The sequence below is a fragment of the Balaenoptera musculus genome, chromosome 20 (genome assembly GCF_009873245.2).
Source record: "Balaenoptera musculus isolate JJ_BM4_2016_0621 chromosome 20, mBalMus1.pri.v3, whole genome shotgun sequence".
Lineage (NCBI taxonomy): Eukaryota > Metazoa > Chordata > Mammalia > Artiodactyla > Balaenopteridae > Balaenoptera > Balaenoptera musculus.
The window spans coordinates 13,032,312-13,053,488 of NC_045804.1; the positions used below are offsets into that span (position 1 = coordinate 13,032,312).

The following is a 21,177-nucleotide window of genomic DNA, read 5'->3' on the forward strand; positions in this document are numbered from 1 at the left end:
GGTAGAAATAATGGGTCCAGGACAGCATTCATAACAGTAGGTGCATAGTCAGCAAAATCTTATGTGGACAAAAAAAATGGACTGCAGAGTTAAATTGATGTGATGAAAATAATTTCATTCAAATGAAAATTGAAAAAATAATCTATACACCATCTCAGTGAGGTCAGAAATTAAATTGGCTTGATAAAATTCACTCTTGAAAGTAATTTCTCAGTAAAACCTTAACTAGTGGTGGCATAGTTTTTTTTTTTTTTTAATTAATTATTTATTTATTTTTGGCTGTGTTGGGTCTTCGTTTCTGCGCGAGGGCTTTCTCGTTGTGGTGAGCGGGGGCCACTCTTCATCGCGGTGCGTGGGCCTCTCACTATCGTGGCCTCTCTTGTTGCGGAGCACAGGCTCCAGATGCGCAGGCTCAGTAGTTGTGGCTCACGGGCCTAGTCTTTCCGCGGCACATGGGATCTTCCCAGACCAGGGCTCGAACCCGTGTCCCCTGCATTGGCAGGCAGATTCTCAACCACTGCGCCACCAGGGAAGCCTGGTGGCATAGTGCTGATGAAAACTTTCCTGTTCATGGCATGAAGTTAAAGTGGCTGAGACCACAGATAAAGATAGGGTATAACAGGCCTTCACCCTGCATGTTACCATGCCACCTTAGACAGATGTTGTGATTCAGGTGCCCCATGATCTTTAGAAAATTAAAAAATTCTCCTCACTGTCCTCTGAAGTGTTAATTAGTTCATCTGCTACCATTTGTAGATTTTCATCTGCTCATTTTTGCTTTTTAAAATTGTGAAATACAATATACATATGGAAAATTGCAAGAAAACACACACATGTGTACCACTTAATAAATAATTATAAAGTGAACACTTTTGTTGTAAATCACCCCCCAGGTCAAGAAATACAGCATGGCCGGTGCGCCAGAAACCGTGCACTTTCCTTCCTGATACAACACCCTCCCTCCTGTGTGACAGCAACTGCTGTCTCGGGGCTGGGCTCCCTCAGAAGCAGACAAGGTACAAGTGCAAGCAGCTTACATGAGGGTGACACCGGGAAGCTTTTGTGGGGGTGGGGAAATGAGGCAGGAGGTCAGAAAAGGGTGTTTGGGTGACTGGAGTGCATCCCTCTGGGGAACTCCAGCAGCTGGGCAGCCTCAGAGATAGCTGCTCCTGGGGATGCTGCACTGGGCCAGCATCAGGGGCAGAGAAAACTCTCCCAGAGTCCCAGAGAGCTGGGACTCTGGAATCCCTGGGCTGGCCGGCTGGGGATCAGTGAATGCTGAAGGCACATGGGTGGGGTACCAACAACATCTGTTCCAACCATCATCCTGACTTTTGTGAAAGACCTTGGTGGTATGGATTGAATTGTGTGCCCTCCACTACTCCCCCATCTATATGTTGAAGCCCTAATCAAAAATGTGACTGTATTTGGAGATAGGGCCTTTAGCTAGTCAATTAAGGTTAAATGAGGTCATAGGATGGGGCCCTGATCCAATAGGACTGGAGTCCTTATACGAAGGAGAAGAGACACCAGCGCTCTGTGGAATTAGTTGATTTTTTCTTCTACTGATAGGAAAGTTAAGAACTCTCTTTTTTTAGTGAATACCCTAGAAATTACAATATGCATGTTCAATTTATCAAAGACTGAAAATAACCATTACTTTTACCCTTCTCTGGAGCAACAAAAAGACATTAGAACAATTTACCCCTTTAAAGTACAAAGATAATTTTTTTTGAAGTATAGTTGATTTACAATGTTGTGTTAGTTTCTGGTGTACAGCAAAGTTATTCAGTGAGATATATATATATATATATATATATATATTCTTTTTCAGATTATTTTCCATTATAGGTTATTATAAGATATTGAATATAGTTCCCATTATTTTTATTTTTTTTTAAATTTATTTATTTATTTTTGGCTGCATTGGGTCTTCATTGCTGTGCATGGGCTTTCTCTAGTTGCGGCGAGCAGGGGATACTCTTTGTTGCGGTGCGCGGGCTTCTCATTGCGGTGGCTTGTCTTTGTTGCGGAGCACAGGCTCTAGGCGCGCGGGCTTCAGTAGTTGTAGCACGTGGGCTCAGTAGTTGTGGCTCGAGGGCTCCAGAGTGCAGGCTCAGTAGTTGTGGCGCACGGGCTTAGTTGCTCTGCGGCATGTGGGATCTTCCTGGACCAGGGCTCAAACTCGTGTCCCCTGCATTGGCAGGCGGATTCTTAACCACTGCACCATCAGGGAAGCCCCCAGATATCAGTCTTTTCAAAGTAATCTGACTTTTTAAGAAATTTCCTGTTTCTTTGGTATTCTGCAGTTTCATTGTTATTAGTCCAGATGTGAACTTCTTTTAATTTATCCAGCTTGGGATGTTGGGGGGACCTTGGATCTGAGGGTTGGTGTATTTCATCAGTGCTAGAAAATTCTCAGCCATTTTCTCTTTAATTGTGGCCTCTGCCCTTCCCCTTTTCGGGAACTCCAGTGAAATGTCTACTAGAACTACTATTTTCCATATTTCTTAGTCTCACCTGTAATTTCCCTTTAGTCTGTTTGTACCACATTTTGCATCAATTCTCTGACATCCTCCAGTTAACTAATTCTTTCCTGTGTCTAATCTGTTGAACCTGTTCATTAGGCTTTAAAATTTTATTTTATTATTTTTAAATTATTTATTTATTTATTTGGCTGCACCGCATCTTAGCTGCTGCATGCGGGAGCTTTGTTGCTGCATGTGGGATCTTCAGTTGTGGCATTCAGGGTCTTTAGTTGCAGCATGTGAACTCTTAGTTGCAGCATGCAGGTTCTAGCTCCCCGACCAGGGAGCAAACCCGGGCCCCCTGCATTGGGAGCGTGGAGTCTTAGCCACTGGACCACCAGGGAAGTCCCTAGGCTTTAAAATTTTAAATATTATATTTTTAATTTCTAAAAGCTCTTTTTGGTTTGTCAACAAAAAAATTAATCAATAGCCAATTTAAAGAGGAAATAGAGAATTCTAATCGAGCCAACCTGAGGATTATAATCCGGGAGACAGTCTTTCAGAAATCTCTGAGGACTGTTCCACCTGTTAGAAGTTGAAGGCACAGTCAGATACATTTTTGAGACAAAGGATCGTACATCAAAATGGCACACTGAAATTTTACATAAACATTACCAAAGATATATAGTCCAGATCTGCATGTACAGGCAAGCAGTAGGTCACTATGATCCCTTACAGAATTAGGAAGGAAAAATTAATCTTCTAAGGAGTTACATTGCTGGCGTCAGAAGTAGAAAAAAATTGATATTTATGGTCAAGCAGGCATTCCCACCTTTGAGAAGGTCTGGTTAATGTGTAATGCAGATGCACATTACGGAAGGCCCAGTATGGGCAGGAAGTATGTTATGCTTAAATTTTCTTGTCCTGGGACTTCCCTGGCCGTCCAGTGGTTAAGACTTCACCTTCCAATGCAGAGGGTGTGGGTTCGCTCTCTTGTAAGGGAGCTAAAATCCCACATGCTTCGTGGCCAAAAAACCAAAACATAGAAGACAGAAGCAGGGACTTCCCCGGTCATCCATCCACCTTCCAATGCAGGGGATGCGGGTTCCATCCTTCGTCGGAGAACTAAGATCCCACATGCCACAGGGCAACTAAGCCCACGCGCAGCAACTACTGAGCCCACGCGCTCTGGAGCCTGCGTGCCACAACTAGAGAGAGGCTGGCGCCGCAAGGAAAGATCCCACATGCCTCAACTAAGACCTGACACAGCCAAAAATAAATAAATTTTTTAAAAAAGTAAAAAAAAAAGAAAAAAAAAAGAAGCAATATTGTAACAAATTCAATAAAGAATTTAAAAATAGTCCACGTCAAAAAAAAATTTTTTTTTCTTGTCCTGTCTTAAAACATAAATTTTATTCCCTCAGGTTCTTTATAGAATCTGCTTAGTCACTTTTTTTAGTTTCTTCTTCCCTGTAGATATTTTCAAGCTTGGCTCTTATTTCCTTGGTCATAGTAGGCACAGTTATATGCCATTAAGTGGGCCTGAAAATGCCAGCACCTGAGTTTATCCACTGTCTGTTGTGTTGACCTCATGGCACCTTGCTCCCTAGTATGCCTGGTGTGTTGGTCCACTTGGGCTGCCAAAACAAAATTCCACAGACTGGGTGCTTAAACAACAGAAATGTATTTTCTCATAGATCTAGAGGCTGGAGGTCAGGGTGCCAGCAGCATTGGTTCAGAGTAGAGCTCTCCTGAGGGTTTGCAGGCAGCCACCTTTCCCCGGTGTGTGCGTGAGGAGAGATTTGGGGCTAATGTTCCTTGCGATGTTGTCAGCTCTCCAATGCTTTTTACATGTACTTAAACTGTTTTAATCAGCATTTCTAGTTATTTTCAGCAGGAAGTTTGGTCCAAACTATCCGCAAACGATCTGCTCTTATTCCTTAAATCTTCAACCTTCAAAGCCTCAATTATTCATTCTTTCATTGTTTTAGCACATTCTTAGTGAATGTCCATGACATGACTGGCATTGTGCATCATGCTAAGTAAGCATTGAGAAACAATGGGGAATGTGATGGTCAGTTTTACGTGTCAGTTTGGCTGGGGCATGGTGCCCAGATATACGGTGTCAAACATTATTCTGGATGTTTCTGTGAGGGTGTTTTCTAGATGAGATTAACATTTAAATCAGTAGACTGGTGGGTGGACCTCATCCACTCAGCTGAAGGCCTGCAGAGAACAAACACTTACCTCCCCTGAGGGAGAGGGAATTCTGCCAACAGAACTCTGCCCTGGGCTTCCTGCTGCTGGCCTACCCTGCAGATTTTGGTCTTGCCCCTCCACGACTGTGTGAGCCCTGTTAACCTGAAAAATAAAACACCCTGTAGTTTTACCAGCAAAATGGGTTTATTCAGGAACAGCAAAGAATTGCAATTCAGGACAAGCTGGCTACCGCAAAAGCCACAGACAAATCCAACAAAGAAAGGAAAAGAACCTTAGAAGGAAGAAGCTGGAGGAGTTGTTTTGTGTTTTCTTTTTTTAAAAAATTTATTTTGGCTGTGCTGGGTCTTTGTTGCCGCGCACTGGCTTCTCTAGCTGCAGTGTGCGGGCTCTCAGTTCCCATACCAGGGATCAATCCCTGGCCCCCTGCATTGCAGGAGCTGGAGTCTTAACCACTGGACCACCAGGGAAATCCCTGGAGGGGTTGTTTTGAACTAAAGTCCATTGGAGGAAAGCGAGAGTTGAAAGTGATGACTGGTTTTCATTGGCTGCGTAGCTTGGGTAATTGATTTCTTGTGGGAGATACAAAGAACACCTTTCTTGGTGAGGCCTGTAATTGAGGATTCTTTCCTGTTGATGATTCTTCCTGTTGGGATCTGTAATCAACAGTTTTTCCTGTTATTGACCCTGAGTGGCCACAGGGCAGAGGCACTTGGTGACACGTCTTTACCTTCAGGCTGTGTCTGGGTGGACAGGGTGAGAGCTCTCCCTTTTGGCCTTCCCACTCCATTTTTTTTTTTTTTTTTTTTTTTTTTTTTTTTAAAGCACTTTTCTTTTTTATAGCTACTTTATTTATTTATTTTATTTTATTTTTGGCTGTGTTGGGTCTTCGGTTCGTGCGAGGGCTTTCTCTAGTTGAGGCAAGTGGGGGCCACTCTTCATCGCGGTGCGGGGACCGCTCTTCATCGCGGTGCGCGGGCCTTTCACTATCGCGGCCCCTCCCGTTGCGGGGCACAGGCTCCAGACGCGCAGGCTCAGTAGTTGTGGCTCACGGGCCCAGCCGCTCCGTGGCATGTGGGATCTTCCCAGACCAGGGCTCGAACCCGTGTCCCCTGCATTAGCAGGCAGATTCTCAACCACTGCGCCACCAGGGAAGCCCTTCCCACTCCATTTAAAACAGGTTTCCCTTTATTAGTTTCCACAGCCATTTCCCTAAAATAAATCTCACTCTATATACACACACCCTGTTGGTTCGATTTCTCTGGAGAATGCTGACTAACGCTGGGAGCCGTGGACAAAGAATGCTGCCTGCCATATTAGTAAACAAAAGACGTTGAGGCTATCAAGCCCTCAGCCACTGCAGCTATCCCCGACTGTGCACCCTGAGGAATTCAGAATGGAGAACACAGGACACGCCCTAGTTAGGGTGAGTATCAAAGGAATGATTTCACTAAGCCCAGACTGTCGCATTTTCTCATACACAGAAAAGCACTAAATTCACTTACTTGAGATGTCTGTTTTTTTTTAATTAGCAGTAATCTTTTGATGTTTGACTACCTGGTTTTTTTGTTTGTTTGTTTTTGAAAAAAACTCCTGTACATTCTTGCTCTTCCCTTTCCTCTTCTGAACAGTCCCTCAGAGCCATCTGAGAGGCTATCTCACCAGCTTAAGTCCTCAGTAATGCCCCCAATAAAACATAACTCTCAACTTTTAGGTTGGACATTTTTTTTCAGTATACAGAGCAAAGCAGACTTTATTCTACCTTCAAAGCACTAAAGTCTAGTTGGGGAGATTGATGCTAATTGGATAAACAAGTGCAAACAAACAAACAGAAAAGATAGCACCCCGGAGGGTGTTGCAGGAGCCTCCAGGTCGGGAAAGCCCCTGTGAGGGGTGACGCTCTGGAGCCGTGGACGAGGGGCTGGAGCAGGGGGTGTGCCCCAGACCAGGACGGGCCATACAAGGTTAACGGCAGGTCACAGGTAAGGTCAGGGGAAAGGCCAGAGCGATCCCGTGGCGAGGAGAGCCACCAGGGTCTCGAGGCCGTTGGGAGCACAACTCAGACCCAACCCCACCTCCCGTCGACCCTCCCCTCCCCCATCCCCGCGCGCTCCCGCGGCCAGGTCCCGCCCCTTCTTTTCCCTCCCCCAATCCCTCCCGCGCTCCCACGGCCCGGTCCCGCCCTCCCGCCCCTCACCCAATCCCCACGCGTCCCCGCGGCGTCGCGGCGTCTGCGTACGGTCTGAGGCGGGTACGCGGCCCGGGCGCGGGCGACATGGAGGAGCTGCTGAAGCGGGACTTGGGCTGCGGCTCCGTCAAGGCCACGGGTCACTCGGGGGGTGGGTGCATTAGCCAGGGCCGGAGCTACGACACGGACAGAGGACGAGTGTTTGTGAAAGTGAACCCCAAGGCGGAGGTCAGGGCTGCCGCGGGCGGGGGAAGGGGGCGGGGGCGGGGGACTGTGGTCCTGGGTCCGTGTCCGGGCTCGGCGTCGGGAGCCGGTCCGGGTCCGCGGGCGGGGCCGTCCGAGCCCGGGTCTGCGGGCCGCGGAGGCGCTCGGTCACCCGTCTTTTTGTCAGGCTGGCCTGGCGTTTTGGGGGGGTCCGCGGTTCAGCCCTGCGGCCTCTCGAACCTCAGGGAGGTCGGCGCGGGTCCAGGCCCGTCGGGCGCGTGCCCCACCGCCGCGTGGACGCTGTGGGTGGTTTTAACGCGGCCCAGGTGGCCGCTGCCGTGAGAAAATAGATTGTTTGGCGAGTTTTGAGCAAGGACAGGTAGTAGAAGTCCCTTGTCCCGGGGTTTATTTGAGCTTGCAGAGATCAAAACCCTTTCTGAATACTGAAAGTAATGTAGCCTTGGTCCGCCGGGTTGCTGTAAACACTGGGCGGCTTTAAACACGAACATGTATATTTCTGGGTCTGGAGGCCGGACGTCCAAGATGGTGGTGAGGCTTCCTTCCCTGGTGTGGAGGCCACTTCTGACTGTGTCCTTACGTGGCAGAAGGGGCAGGAGAGCTCTCTGGGGTCTCTTATAGGGGCTCTAATCCCCTCATGAGGGTTCCACTCCTTTGGCCTGGTCACTTCCCAAGGCCCCGCCTCCTAACACCGTCGCCTTGGGGGTTAGGTTGCAACCTCTGAATTTTCGGGGGACACAAACATTCAGTCCCTTGCGGCCGTCTCTCCATTCTGTTTGTATCTGAACGTTTTCTGAAGGGTTCCCATATAAAATAGGTGAACCTCCCGGCTGAAGTTGACTTATCCCGGCGTGTTGATGTCACTTCTTTGCGCACTTTGGGTGGGTCATGCTTGTAGTGTTAGCTGGGAGGCCCTGGATGGCTCCAGTAGGCAAGGAGCAGGTCTGGACAATGCCTTGTTTCAAATAGGGCTGAAGGTGCTGACCCCAGTACCAAGTCCTACGTGTTACACACCCTCAGCACTTTTATCCTCTCTTTGGAAGTCCTACTGCAGAATATCCCATTTTCAGTGGTGTGGGATGATCTCTTTCTGAAACGATGCTGTTCTCTCAAGACCAACCTTCAACTCTGTTCTACAGAGGTTGTCTGCATGTCATCCTGTACATCCCTTCTATAGGAATTTGACAACTAATGATCCTTGAAGTTGCTCTTTTACACTGGTTTCCCCCAGTCAGTACTAATGTAGTGGAGGTGTCCTTCCTTACTTTCCACCACAGGCCTTCTCTGGGTTCTTTTTCTCTTATGTGGCTCCATCCTTTTCACAGCTGTATTTACACTTTCATTAGTGTTTGTAATAATTCAGAACTTGGTGTAGATTACAGGGAAGCAAATACTTTCTGATGATTAAAATGGAATCTCTCAGTAGTGCTCTTTAAACATTGTTCTGCTACTGGTATTCTGGTTCTTGCTTTTTATTGTCATCAGAGTCCATTTTCTTTTTGCTAATCTTCACATAAGTTCCTTCTAATCCTTTGGTAGATAGTTTCAAACATGTCTCTTTCTAGTTTCCTTGGGAATATACTGTGTGAGTTATGCAGATATACTGCCCATAGCGGAAACTTTTGCTGATTGATTGGAAAATAGGACTGTTTTTATGCTTTACCTTTTAGGAGGTGAAAATGTCTTCTTCCACACTTCTAAGAGAAGACCACATAGCTGCTCTTTTGTTTTCCTTCTCACTCTCTGCTGGAATGACCTGGTCTAAGTTTTTTCTCTTGATTATGCTTATCTGTCTTTTGCATGCTTGAGTAATTGGCTTTCTCTCATGCTCCTCCCTTAAGTTCTGGATCTTTTGTAGCCCTGCACCCCAGCTAATGCTTACTTTGCCCTTGTCCCATTCTGGAGGAGCAGTGTTCTTAGGGTTAGACACTTAGGACCACATGGTAGTGGACATTTCTGTGAGGGAGCCTTGCCTCTAGCTGGGTTCACAGATCCTTCTTCACCTCTCCCTACATTTTTTTTTTTTTAATTAAAAAAATTTGGACCTCCCTGGTGGTCCATTAGTTAAGACTCCGCACTTCCAATGCAGGGGGCATGGGTTCAGTCTCTGGGTAGGGAAGTTCCACATGCAGTGTGGCGTGGCCAAAAAAAAAAAAAAAAAATTTATCCTTTACTTTATGCTGCACAACCAGTGCTGTAGTACAAAGTATAGCCAGGGCCCAGCTGTGTTCCTTCGTCTTCAGAGAATGCTCTGAAAATTCTCCTTAAGACACAGTTCTTATTTTCCTCCTCAGGAACTTTAGCTCTCCAAAGTAGTATAATAATAATGTTTGTAAAGTGTTTAGAATGGACTGTGAAACTGTTAGCTGCTAACTCAGTTAATTATGGCAGCAAGCCTATGAAATTGGTACTGTTACTAACCCCATTTTACACATGAGGAAACCAAGGTCACAGAGTTAGTAACTATGCGAAGTAGAGATAGAAGAATGTCCATGGCAGCACTGTTCGTAGTGACCCCAAACTGGAAGCCCAGTGTCCTTCATCATAGACTGGACAAACACGTTTTAGAACATTCGCACAGCAAGCTCTACACAGCAGAGAGAATAAACTCTGACTGTTGATGCACCAGCGTAACAAATGCAGTGTGGAATGAAGAGGCCTGACCATCTGCCTCTGTAGAGATGACAAAGCAGACAGACAGATGTGGGGGTGGGGTGGCAGCGGCGGGGAGGAGAGGAATGCCGGGTGGCCGTCACGTGGATGTGCTGACTTTGGGAAAGGTAGAGATGGATGCTTCTGAGTTGTGCAGTTTTCTTCATATGCGTCTGTAGAAATTTTACTTTAAAAAAAAAGATACTTTAAAGGGGAGGAATTACTTAGCCTGGTAAGTTAGGGAAGATTTCTCTGAGAAATCAAAACTGGTATTAAGTTGAAATCTGAAGGGGAGGGGGCTGACTTGGCAAAAGAAGGGGGAGGGGTGTTCCAAGCAGAGGTGACATGGCGTGTGGAAGTCTCCAGGCTGGAGGAGGCCAGGGGAACTGTGGGGCTGTCATGTTCCCCACATGTCTGTGGGGAACTTAGAGAAGACTGTAATCCAGGAGCGCAAGGGGTATGTGTGCCCGCCTGTAAGTGTGGAGGTGGAGCCCAGGTCGGGGCCCAGATGAGGGGGGGATGTGGGCAGGGCCAGGCCCTGTGGGGCTGTCATGACGGAAGTGGGGTGACAGCTTGGGGTGTGTTCCAGGGTGGGATTTGCCTTCCAAAAGCAGGAACAAGGACTTTTGGACTGGAAATGGGAAAGGTGGTGGAGATGAGGTGGTTTCCAGTGCCGGGTAGGAGATGCCATAGGACTTGGTGGTCCATTCAGGTGAGAAGTTACGCCAGCTTCCTGGCACACGCAGATGGGGGCCGCCTGTGCCTGAGGGCCCCCTGGGACAGGACTGTGGTTGAGGTACTGTGTACACAGTCCAGCTCTGCACCAGGCATACGTTTCTCTCTTTGGAGAGACTGGGATCAATGACAATAAAAATATACAAAACTAGAAAGTACAATCCCTCTAATTCCTGTGCAGCTTCAGAACGTGTAATCTGCTCTACTGAAAAGTGGAAAAGCTGTCTGTTCTATTGAGTCTGCAGTCAGCCTTGGTTGTGGTGCTCGAGAAAACATGTCTACACAGAGCCTTGCTCTTCCTCCTTCTCCCCTCCCTGGTTATTTCTCTGACAGGCCAAAAGGATGTTTGAAGGTGAGATGGCAAGTTTAACTGCCATCCTAAAGACAGGCACAGTGAAGGTGCCCAAACCCATCAAGGTCCTCGATGCCCCTGGAGGTGGCAGCATGCTGGTGATGGAGCATTTGGACATGCGGTATCTGAGCAGGTTCGTTTGCTTCACCTTCACCTCTGGGTGCCTTTCTTCTTTCTCTGAGTGGGAAGCTTGCATTTGGGGTGTAAGTTTGCGGGATGTGATAGAAGGAACCCATGACCCCGCACGTCCTGAGTTCTGCAGAATGAGCAGCATGTACTCTGTGGGCCAAAAGCAAACAGGAGAGGAATTTAAGGGTGAGATGCTGACAGAGGACCTGGCTGCAGACTCAGATGAGGCCCTCCATCTCCCGCTTGCTTCACCAGAACAGACTCTTAGCCTCACTGTCTCACCTACTTTGTGTGGCCTGAGACCTTTCAAATGGAGGTGGGTCCCCATTTGTACCATGAGTTTAGTGGCTGTCTTTTGTTTTTACAGTCATGCTGCAAAGCTTGGAACCCAGCTGGCAGATCTACACCTAGACAACAAGAGGCTTGGAGAGACTCTCCAGAAGGAGGCTGGCACAGTGGGTATGGCTGTGGGCCCGAGGGACCCCCCCCCCCAGAGGAAGACACCTGGCCGGTATGGGTGCGTGGGTGGAGTTGTGCTGCCACTGTGTACAGTCAGACCTGTGTTGCTGCCACAGGAAAGGAATGTAAACCCCAAGGCTGCATGTTTGGGGTGCAGTGAACACAGTGAATACAATTAGTGTATTGTCTCGAAAATGCATTTGAAAGACAGGAAATATTTCCTGAACTCGAAATCCTATCATATTATGGTTCCTTTGACCTCTCACTCCCCAGAAGAAAGCCTATCAAAGTTTCTCTGGCTTACCTTACGGTGCCTTTTCTTCTAGGAACAATCACACATGAGACTCAGAATGATAGCCCTCACGTCTGACCTTTTTAGGGCTTACTGTGGTGGTAGCACTGAGGGTGTCTTCCAGGATTTTCATCCTTTGACGTTTGATAATCCATGTGTAGCCCATATGGTTACTCTGCTAGGCAGAGTAGCAGACACACCAGGGACAGACGACCAAGAACCTACTGTGTTAGACAGACAGACGGCCTCGTCCCTTCCACCTACATGTAGTTCAGTCCTTCTGGATTTACTTTGAGTGTAGGGAGCTGCAGAGGATGAGATCATTTACAAGTACAGCAGTTTATCTTCCATAAGTGGCAAATGCTAAACTGGCCACTGAAGGCTGTCCTTTCCTGATGGATTATGGGGTGGATTTTCCCTCCTCTTTTGGAGACAGTGTGGTCGCTCCTCTGAGCATCCTCTGGTGCCCCTCCTGGGAAGGAGTGGGTGTCCTGGCTTGTTGACTCTGATGAGACAGGCTCTGTTCCTGGGTCCCGGAGCCCAGGGCCCTTGTTTGGATGAGGACACGAGGTGGAGAAGGGCACGCTGAGGTCAGGCCTCAGAGCTGCTCTGAGCTCCCAGAGCTGGCCCCGAGGGAGCGAGGGGACTGTCATCTCTCTCGTTTCATTTTGCTTGCAAGGGAAAGGAGGTGGGCAAGTGGAGCGGCCCTTTGTGGACCAGTTTGGCTTTGACGTGGTGACGTGCTGCGGGTACCTCCCCCAGGTGAGTGACACCACCATTTTGCCTTCATTTCCCAGTCAGGCCAGCTGTTCAGAAACAGCTGCGGAAAGCACACCCTCTCTCTTTTTTGGCGAAATTTGGTAAAAGGTCTTTGCTCCTTTTTTTTCTTTGCTAATTTTAAGCAGTCGATATGAGGACTATCCACCTCACATGCTAGGTAAGCTCAGAGGAGCAGAGAAGGACCAGCAAGTTAGGATGCTGGATTTCAAGGTGGGTGAAAATTAGAAAGTTAAACTGCGTTTTATTTTAAGTAGGAAACTCTCAAAGGTAGCTTAATGAAAAGGGATTGTAACTTTTGAGTTTTATGATTTTGTGGTTGGCTGCCCTGGGGATTTCAGCCTGGGGAGCCATACTTGGGTTGAGTGGGTAAGACGGCGGCCTCGCCCTCTGAGGAAAGGCAGGTAGCTGCTTGGGAGGGGAGCACTGAGTATCCCACGGGGCACAGTCCACACTGTTCAGATCTTGAGATGTTGTGGGAGGTTGTCCGGGAACCTGCCGGTCCCAGCATGTCCTCCAGACCCCAGGCTGCCTGGTCAGCTCCACCCCTTTACACTGGTCCCTGCAGTGGCGCCTCTGGGGACCAGCCTGCTCCACCTTTGCTCTGGCGCTTTCCTCTGAGCTCTGCTGTCAACCACACAGGTGAACGACTGGCAGAGGGACTGGGTCACATTCTATGCCCGGCAGCGCATTCAGCCTCAGATGGACCTGCTGGAACAGGAGTCTGGGGACAGGGAGGCCCGTGAGCTCTGGGCTGCTCTGCAGGTGAGTGTCGCCCCTCCCAGCCTGTGCCCATCATGCCCTGCAGGCCTGATGGGAAGGCGCTGCAGCTGGTGCGGCCACCTGGGCCTGGGCCTGGACGGGAGGTGGGCATGTCTGTGCACCTGTACACTGACCAGGCCGTGCTTGGGCACTGGGAGCCACACTCAGAAAAGCCTCTGTGTCCCTCCTGTGTGCATCGGTCACTTTGCTAAGGCTGTATTTCCCCCACAGTTAAAAATCCCTGACCTGTTCCATGATCTGGACATCGTCCCAGCCCTGCTCCACGGAGACCTCTGGGGAGGAAACGTGGCGGAGGATTCCTCTGGGCCCATCATTTTTGACCCAGCTTCCTTCTATGGCCACTCGGAGTATGAGCTGGCGATAGCCGGCATGTTCGGGGGCTTCAGTGGCTCCTTTTACTCCGCCTACCACAGCAAAGTCCCCAAGGCCCCAGGCTTCGAGAAGCGCCTTAAGCTGTATCAGCTCTTCCACTACTTGAACCACTGGAATCACTTTGGATCAGGGTACAGAGGGTCCTCCCTCAGCATCATGAGGAATCTCATCAAATGAGCTCTGGAGGGAGGCCTGAGTTCGGGTTACCAGATCCTAACCTGACGCCTGTGGCCAGCCTCTGGTTCCTCCTCAGCCTCTTCTTCAGGGATTCTTCCCATTTCTTCACACCCTGGAGTAGCTTCAGACCAACTTTCCAAGCCTCATAAAGTACGTGACATCTCAGAATAAAGGTTTTATCACCCTAAAGTTAGACTTCACAGCTGGATAAAACTGCACTAGAAATTGGATGTGAACCAAGGGACCAATGGAGGGCGGGCTGTGTCCGACCCGCAGCTGCCCCGAAGGTACAGAAGGGAGGAAGCCAGAGTGCCAGGTGCTGCCACCGAGGGCACCTTCCCACCGGCTCCCCGGCTCCTCTCCAGCGATGACTGCTGTCCGGGGTAATGCTTCTTGGTGGGTCAGACTTGGGTCTCGACGTGAAGGCATCGTCCTAGGAGCACCTCCTGATGATCAGTCCCAAACCCAGCACATTCCCTTTCCTTTCTGTACCGCCACTGGACCTGCCGCAGGCGGAGCAGGTCTGGACGCATTCTGGGAGTGACCAAACTGCTCGCCTCAGTGTCCCTGGTCGATTTAGGAGCCAGGGACTGCTTCTGTTAGCAGCCCGTCAACTGCCGATGTCATTTGCATCGTAGAAACCAGCGCTAAACCAGTGGTTTCCCTCCTTCAGTCTTGCAGTGGTGAGAAATGTTCATGAATGGCATTGATGCTAACAAATCCCTTTATGTAAAAATTTGAATAAACTTTCAGTGGTTTCAGTGATACGTGAGAGTGTTGATTTCCCTTGTTTAAATCATAATTCAATATTTATTGGAGCTGTTTGCCAGGAAACCTTTGTAATATATTCTGAAAATAAATAGGTACAACTGTTGTTGCTTAAAAGAACACATTTTTTCTTGGCTTTGATCAGTAAGAGAATAGCTCAGAGCTTCCAGATAAGGACAGGTGCAGGTGTGGCCTGAGGACTTGTTGCTAAACGACTCAGGTCCAGTTTAACTGCTGTTCTTCTCACCCTGTGAGATTTGGTTAACAGTAAAGGAAGGTTGAAGATAGCTATCAAATTGCATTTCACGGAGGAAGCCAGTTGGTGGCCCCTACTAGCTCTGGCTCAGGGCTTGGAGGATGCGGGTGTTAGAGAGGACAGTGTCTCATGAGGTGGGTCCGATAGGCTGTGTACATGTTTGCCTCTCGTCTTCTTTTTGTTTCTGTTTACAGGTCAGGGCCCCTCCGTGGAATTCAGAAGCAGAACTGATGCCTTCAGAGTTTATTTTTTGTGGGACGGGAGAGAGGACTGTGACTTTTTTTTTTTTTTATCACTTTAATTATTACCCTTTTTTAACTCTCAGTTATTGATGTTTCTTCATTGCAGTGGCAGCAGTGGCATAAAAAATAAATAAAATTTTTCCATGCACAAAGTGCGTCTGATGGACGGAAGATGACACAGGAAGGACGTATTTCAGTTGGAGGAAATTTCTCACTGTGCTCGGGGGCTGAGGTTGCCCCAGCAGGACACCTGCCGTGAAACTTCCAAGCGAAATCCGGTGCCTGGATCAGGCCCAGCCTGGGCCAGGAGGCATGTTGGGGAGAAACCTGTCCCCCACAAACCTCTCAGCAGGCATCCCTGGTCCCCCCTTCCCCTCCTGGGGCCCCGGCCCTGGGCTGAGGAATCCCACCAGGTGGATGGGGGAGCCTATGCCTGGGGGCTGTGCCAGGTGCAGGGAGCGGCTGCTTCTGCCCCATGGTGGCCCCCCGCCATGTCAGCCCAGCATTACCAGGGACTAGAGCCAAGGCTGGAGCTTTCCTGGAGTGCCGCATCTTAGGCCGCCAGCGAGTGCAGTCAAGGCAGAGATATCGGGGAGTACCTCAGAGGTATGGCAGGCACGCAAGCGACAATTTTATGATGTTTCCCTGCTTTTGTGATGGCACAGTATCAGCTTTTTTTTTTTTTGGCTGTGCCGCGCAGCATGCAGGATCTTAGTTCCCTGACCAGGGATCAAACCCATGCCCCCTGCAGTGGAAGCGCAGAGTCTTAACCACTGGACGCCAGGGAAGTCCCCTCTGTCAGCTTTTTAAACTGCAGTTTGCTGCGATTGCTTATTCTAAAATATCTACTTTTGTATATAATTTTGTATTCATAAGTATATATATTCCTATATAAAGGGTTGCCAAAATTGTATAAACCTCAGGCCCAAAGGCCACTGGACCCCCAAGAGTTGCTGCTTGTGGAGTGTTCTGTTCCCTGAAGGCCCCTCTGTGCATCTGAGGATAAGCTGGCACAAATGGATTGGGGAATGTTGTCCCCATGTCCTCTCACATTCCCCTCCTTCAGATCTAACTTGCTGCTTCCGAAACACCAGGAAATCGTATAATTGGTGGCGTCCAGAACAGACTGAGGCAAGGCCTGGAAGGCTATCTTGGGAGTGAAGTGTGTATCTTCAGGGCTTGGGTTTTGAGATCGCTCTCAGGCTCATTGTAGGTTTGTGGCTCAGAACACCAGCTGAGACGACAAAGAGGGAACTCTCGTGGAAGAGGGTCTGACTGAGGTGGGTGCCCTGACTGTAAAAAAAAAAAAAGCCGGGATTCTGACAGGGTTCCGTCTTGCTGTGCAAAGTCCCACTCGGGTGGTTCAGCAGCCGTGGAGGCCACAGGCCACCACTGTGCTGTCTTGAGCTTCACGTCTGCAGGGCAGTGTCAGAAAGACACTTGTAAACTGTTGGGACTCTGTTATGGGATGATGTTATGGGCTGGATTCTGTTTGGGATTCAGAGGGAATCTGGGAAATTACAGCCAAAATCAGGGAGGAAAATGCACATTTTGCAAAGTTCAGTTTGCTTCAGAGAGCAGTGCACCCAACCCCTGGAAGAAGGTGCCAGTTTGCTCCAAACAGACATGAATCTAGCAAACCTTTACCCTGCATCACACAGGACTGTGTGTCTATGACATCCTAGTGGAGGGGTCAGGAACCCATCCTAGTGGATGGTCTTAGAAGCCTGGAGACCTTCCACCTCTGGTATAATGGAAACCATGCTGTACTAGGGGCTGGGGGACCAGTACAAGAGGCGAGTCTTAAGTGAGTTACGTGAGTTTTGAATCCATTCCTAAAGTGGGCCCAGCAGAAGACCTAAATAGACATTTTTCCAAAGAAGACACACAGATGGACAACATGAAAAGATGCTCACCATGGCTAATTATTAGAGAAATGCCAATCAAAACTACAGTGAAGTACGATTTCACGCCAGTCAGAATGGCCATCATTAAAAGTCTACAAATGAATTCCAGAGAGGGTGTGGAGAAAAAGGAACCCTCCTACACCGTTGGTGGGAATGCAAATTGGTGCAGCCACTATGGAGAACACTATGGAGGTTCCTTAAAAAACTAAAAATAAGACTTCCCTGGTGGTCCAGTGGTTAAGAATCCACCTTCCATTGCAGGGGACGCGGGTTCAATCCCTGGTTGGGGAACTAAGATCCCACATACCACGGGGCAACTAAACCTGCGCGCCGCAACTAGAGAGAAGCCCACAACGAAGAGCCCGTGTGCCGCAACGGAGACCCAGAACAGTCAAAAAAAAAAAGGAAAAAACCCACTGATTTTCAACCAGGAGCAATTTAAAAACAAACAAAAAAACTAAAAATAGAGTTAGCATATGATCTGGCAATCCCATTCCTATAGTACATCTGGAAAAGGTGAAAATTCTAATTCGAAAAGATACATGCGGGGCTTCCCTGGTGGTGCAGTGGTTAAGAATCCGCCTGCCAAGGCAGGGGACACAGGTTCGTGCCCTGGTCCGGGAAGATCCCACATGCCACAGAGCAACTAAGCCCGTGCACCACAACTACTGAGCCTGCACTCTGGAGCCCACGAGCCACAACTATTGAGCCCACGTGCTACAACTACTGAAGCCCACATGCCTAGAGCCTGCGCTCTGCTGCAAGAGAAGCCACCGCAATGAGAAACCCGCACACCGCAATTAAGAGTAGCCCCAGGGCTTCCCTGGTGGCGCAGTGGTTGAGAATCCGCCTGCCAATGCAGGGGACACGGGTTCGAGCCCTGGTCTGGGAAGATTCCCACATGCCGCGGAGCGACTGGGCCCGTGAGCCACAACTACTGAGCCTGCGCGTCTGGAGCCTGTGCTCCGCAACGATAGAGGCCGCGATAGTGAGAGGCCCATGCACCGCGATGAAGAGTGGCCCCCGCATGCCACAACTAGAGAAAGCCCTCGCACAGAAACGAAGACCCAACACAGCCCTAAATAAATAAATAAATAAATAAACTTATATTAAAAAAAAAAAAAAGAAAAAAAAAGAGTAGCCCCAGCTCGACGCAACTAGAGAAAGCCCGTGCCACAGCAATGAAGACCCAATGCAGCCAAAAATAAATAAATAAATAAAATAAATTTGTTAAAAAAAAAAAAAAGATACATGCACCCCAGTATTCATAGCAGCACTATTTACAATAGCCAAGACATGGAAGCAACCTAAATGTCCATTGACAGATGAATGGATAAAGAAAGATGTCGTATATATATACAATGAAATACTACTCTGCCATAAAGAATAATGAAATAATGCCCTTTGCAGCAATATGGATGGACCTAGAGATTATCGTACTTCAGTAAATCAGCAAAAGACAACCATATGATATCACTTACATGTGGAATCTAAAATATGACATAAATGAACTTATTTATGAAACAGAAACAGACATAAAAAACAAACTTACGGTTACCAAAGGGGAAAGCGGGTAGGGGAAGTATAAATTAGAAATTTGGGATTACAGATACAAACAACTATATATAAAACAGATAAACAAGGACCTACTGTATAGCACAGGGAACTATATTCAATATCTTGTAATAAACCATAATGGAAAAGAATATGAAAAAATATAAATGTATAACTGAATCACCTTGCTATACAGAAATTAACACAACATTGTAAATCAACTATACTTCAATAAAATAAATTTAAAAAAATAAAAAATAAAGTGGGCCCAGGTAACAACACCCATGGGGTTGTTGGAGATGAACTAACTCCCTGGCGAGAGCCCTGCCAGTAAACACTGCTCAGCATGTCTAGAGCCTGTCTCTCAGGGCGAGGGGTGGGGGGCAGCTTCCTCTGTGTTCCTCATCTTCTCCCAGTGAAATTGCTTCCAAAAGCTCCTTGTGTGAGAACTTGCCTCCTGGCTGGGGTTTCCTCTTGGGCAGATGTGTGCGGATATCCTGGAAATTGTTCAGAAACAGCGATCAGAGATCAGAGTGGTGGGGGACTGTGGTGGGCATGGAACAGCCGCCCCATCACAGCCGACTCTGAATTCCTAAGAGGCGGCAGAATACCCCTCCCTTTCCCAGAATCTGTGTGAGGGGCATGAACCCAGTATGATTACCGTGAAGGCCAGGATGGTGGGCTAGCCTTGACACCTGGAACACGTCCACCGGCCCTGCTGGCAGCCAGGCCTTAGGATCCTAACCCCTGCCCCAGCTGCCTGATTTCAGAACGGGCTGTTGTGATGGCCCTGGGGCTGTGCCCACAGCTGCCTTCCTGGTGCCCCTTTTCTGAGCAGCGTTACACCCTCCCCACCCTCCTGAGACTCCCCCCCACACGGAGCAATGGGACACTTTTGGCCATGGGCTGTGTTTCCCTTCTCGGTGCCACCGGACTCGGTATTCACCGTAAGGATCTGAGTGAGCAGGAGAGTTGCTCCTCTGCACAGTGACCCCAGTACCTTGGCTGGTACTACCACCCCAATCCACACCCCCAGATACATTTCCTGAGAACTCCTGCAATAGCTGCCTGAGTTTTAGCTACAGTTGGGGCTGAGAGGTGCCTTCTGCACCTTTGCAGCCATCATTCTGGTTCTTGGGGAACCATGAGACTGGCCGTAGTGGGGAAGGGGCTGCTTGGATGTGTCTGAGTCACATCTCCCAGTTGAGCTTCCTACCACAAACCAAAACTCAAATGCAGGCTTGGGAGGAGGGCGGGCTGGTTTGCAAAGTCAGAGTGCTCTCCTAGGCATGTGTCTTCATGCTGAGGATTCTGTCCTTGGACCCAGGGCTACTCAGATGGGAGCTGGGAGGCCTGGGGAGCAGCCCCAAGTGCCTGGGTTCGGGACCAGTAAGATGGTATGCCCCTGCCTGGCTGCCACCCAGCATGTTCACCCTACTTGGACAAACCGTGGCCACAGCCCAGAATGGGGCTCAGTCAAGACCAGTGTCTCCTGCAAGAAAGGGCAGGAGGGGGCAGAAGGGTGGAGCTCATGGGCACCTGACCCCGGCAGCTTTGGGACTGGGTTTAGACCAAAGATTTGGAATTCCGAGAGAACAGAGAAAACAGGATGGAAATCATAAGGAAAGAGCTGAAGAAGCTGAAGGCAACTTCCCAGGGTTGGGGGACCCAAGTTTCCATCCTGAAATGGCCCACCTGTCCTGCCCAGAGGAGACTCATCTTGGGCACTTCCCTGGGGAATTGTCACATAACGGCAACAAAGAGAGGATCCAAAAGCCTCCAGAGGGAGAATAGTTTCCACACAGAGAATAAGACTCCACAACTGGCTTCCAGCTTCTCAACAGCACAGGAGCTGGAAGGTGAGGCCACAGAGCCATCTCAGTGGTGCAAGAACAGCCTGCATTCCATACCCAGCAGGACTGCTCATCGAGAATAAAGACGTCTGCAGAAGTGCGAGAGCTCATCTTTACTGTCACAGATCCCTTTTCAGGATGCAATAGGAGCTTGGGCTTCGCCAGACTGAGAGGGAGAGCTGGGAGGAGGGAGACTTTCGGGGGTCAGACCCTTCGTACAGATGCCAAACAGTCTCCTGCCCACCTGCTCTCAGCCATGCATGTGTGAGGGCATGTGTACATGCCTTTGTGCACATGGCACGTGTGTGTGTGTGTGTGTGTTTTCTTAATATTTATTTATTTATTTGGCTGCACCGGGTCTTAGTTGCAGCATGCGGGATCTTCATTACGGCATGTGGGATCTTTAGTTGTGGCATGCGGGATCTAGTTCCCTGACCAGGTATGGAACCTGGGCCCCCTGCATTGGGAGAGCAGAGTCTTAACCACTGGACCACCAGGGAAGTCCTGGCACATCTGTGCCAGGAAGCTCCCTTCCTGGGACAGCCAGCCTCTGTAATCAGGAGTCCCACTCTGGGTGTGGTCAGCTGCCTGGTATCAGAACCCCAAGAGCAGACTCTATCTCTGATGGGCACCAGGCGCCCTGACGAGCAAGCCCAGTGCCAGCAACCGGTGTCACCAGGCAGTGCCTGGGGCCTGGCAGGACGTGGTCAAGACCGCCAGCCTTCTGTGGACCGTGTGAGACCTAGCAAGGCCTGTGACCCGCATCCCAGGGAC

At 49.0% G+C, this 21,177-nt stretch overlaps 1 protein-coding gene across 1 annotated transcript; it reads left to right on the plus strand.

The window, feature by feature from the left end:
- The first annotated feature begins 6,910 nt into the window (after window positions 1–6,910).
- Window positions 6,911–14,590, plus strand: LOC118887074 (fructosamine 3 kinase related protein). Its single transcript, XM_036837623.1, has 6 exons — window positions 6,911–7,101; window positions 10,816–10,967; window positions 11,331–11,422; window positions 12,394–12,476; window positions 13,134–13,256; window positions 13,485–14,590. Exons 1-6 carry the CDS (start codon window positions 6,961–6,963, stop codon window positions 13,821–13,823), a joined length of 930 nt encoding a protein of 309 aa, XP_036693518.1. The 5' UTR covers window positions 6,911–6,960; the 3' UTR covers window positions 13,824–14,590.
- Window positions 14,591–21,177: the final 6,587 nt, after the last annotated feature.

Bases quoted from the DNA above. Each gene is read 5' to 3' on its own strand.
- LOC118887074 (XM_036837623.1), top strand. From the start codon at position 6,961: ATGGAGGAGCTGCTGAAGCGGGACTTGGGCTGCGGCTCCGTCAAGGCC. The intron at 12,477-13,133 runs GTGAGTGACACC...TCAACCACACAG, and splicing joins GCTGCGGGTACCTCCCCCAG to GTGAACGACTGGCAGAGGGA. The intron at 13,257-13,484 runs GTGAGTGTCGCC...TTTCCCCCACAG, and splicing joins AGCTCTGGGCTGCTCTGCAG to TTAAAAATCCCTGACCTGTT.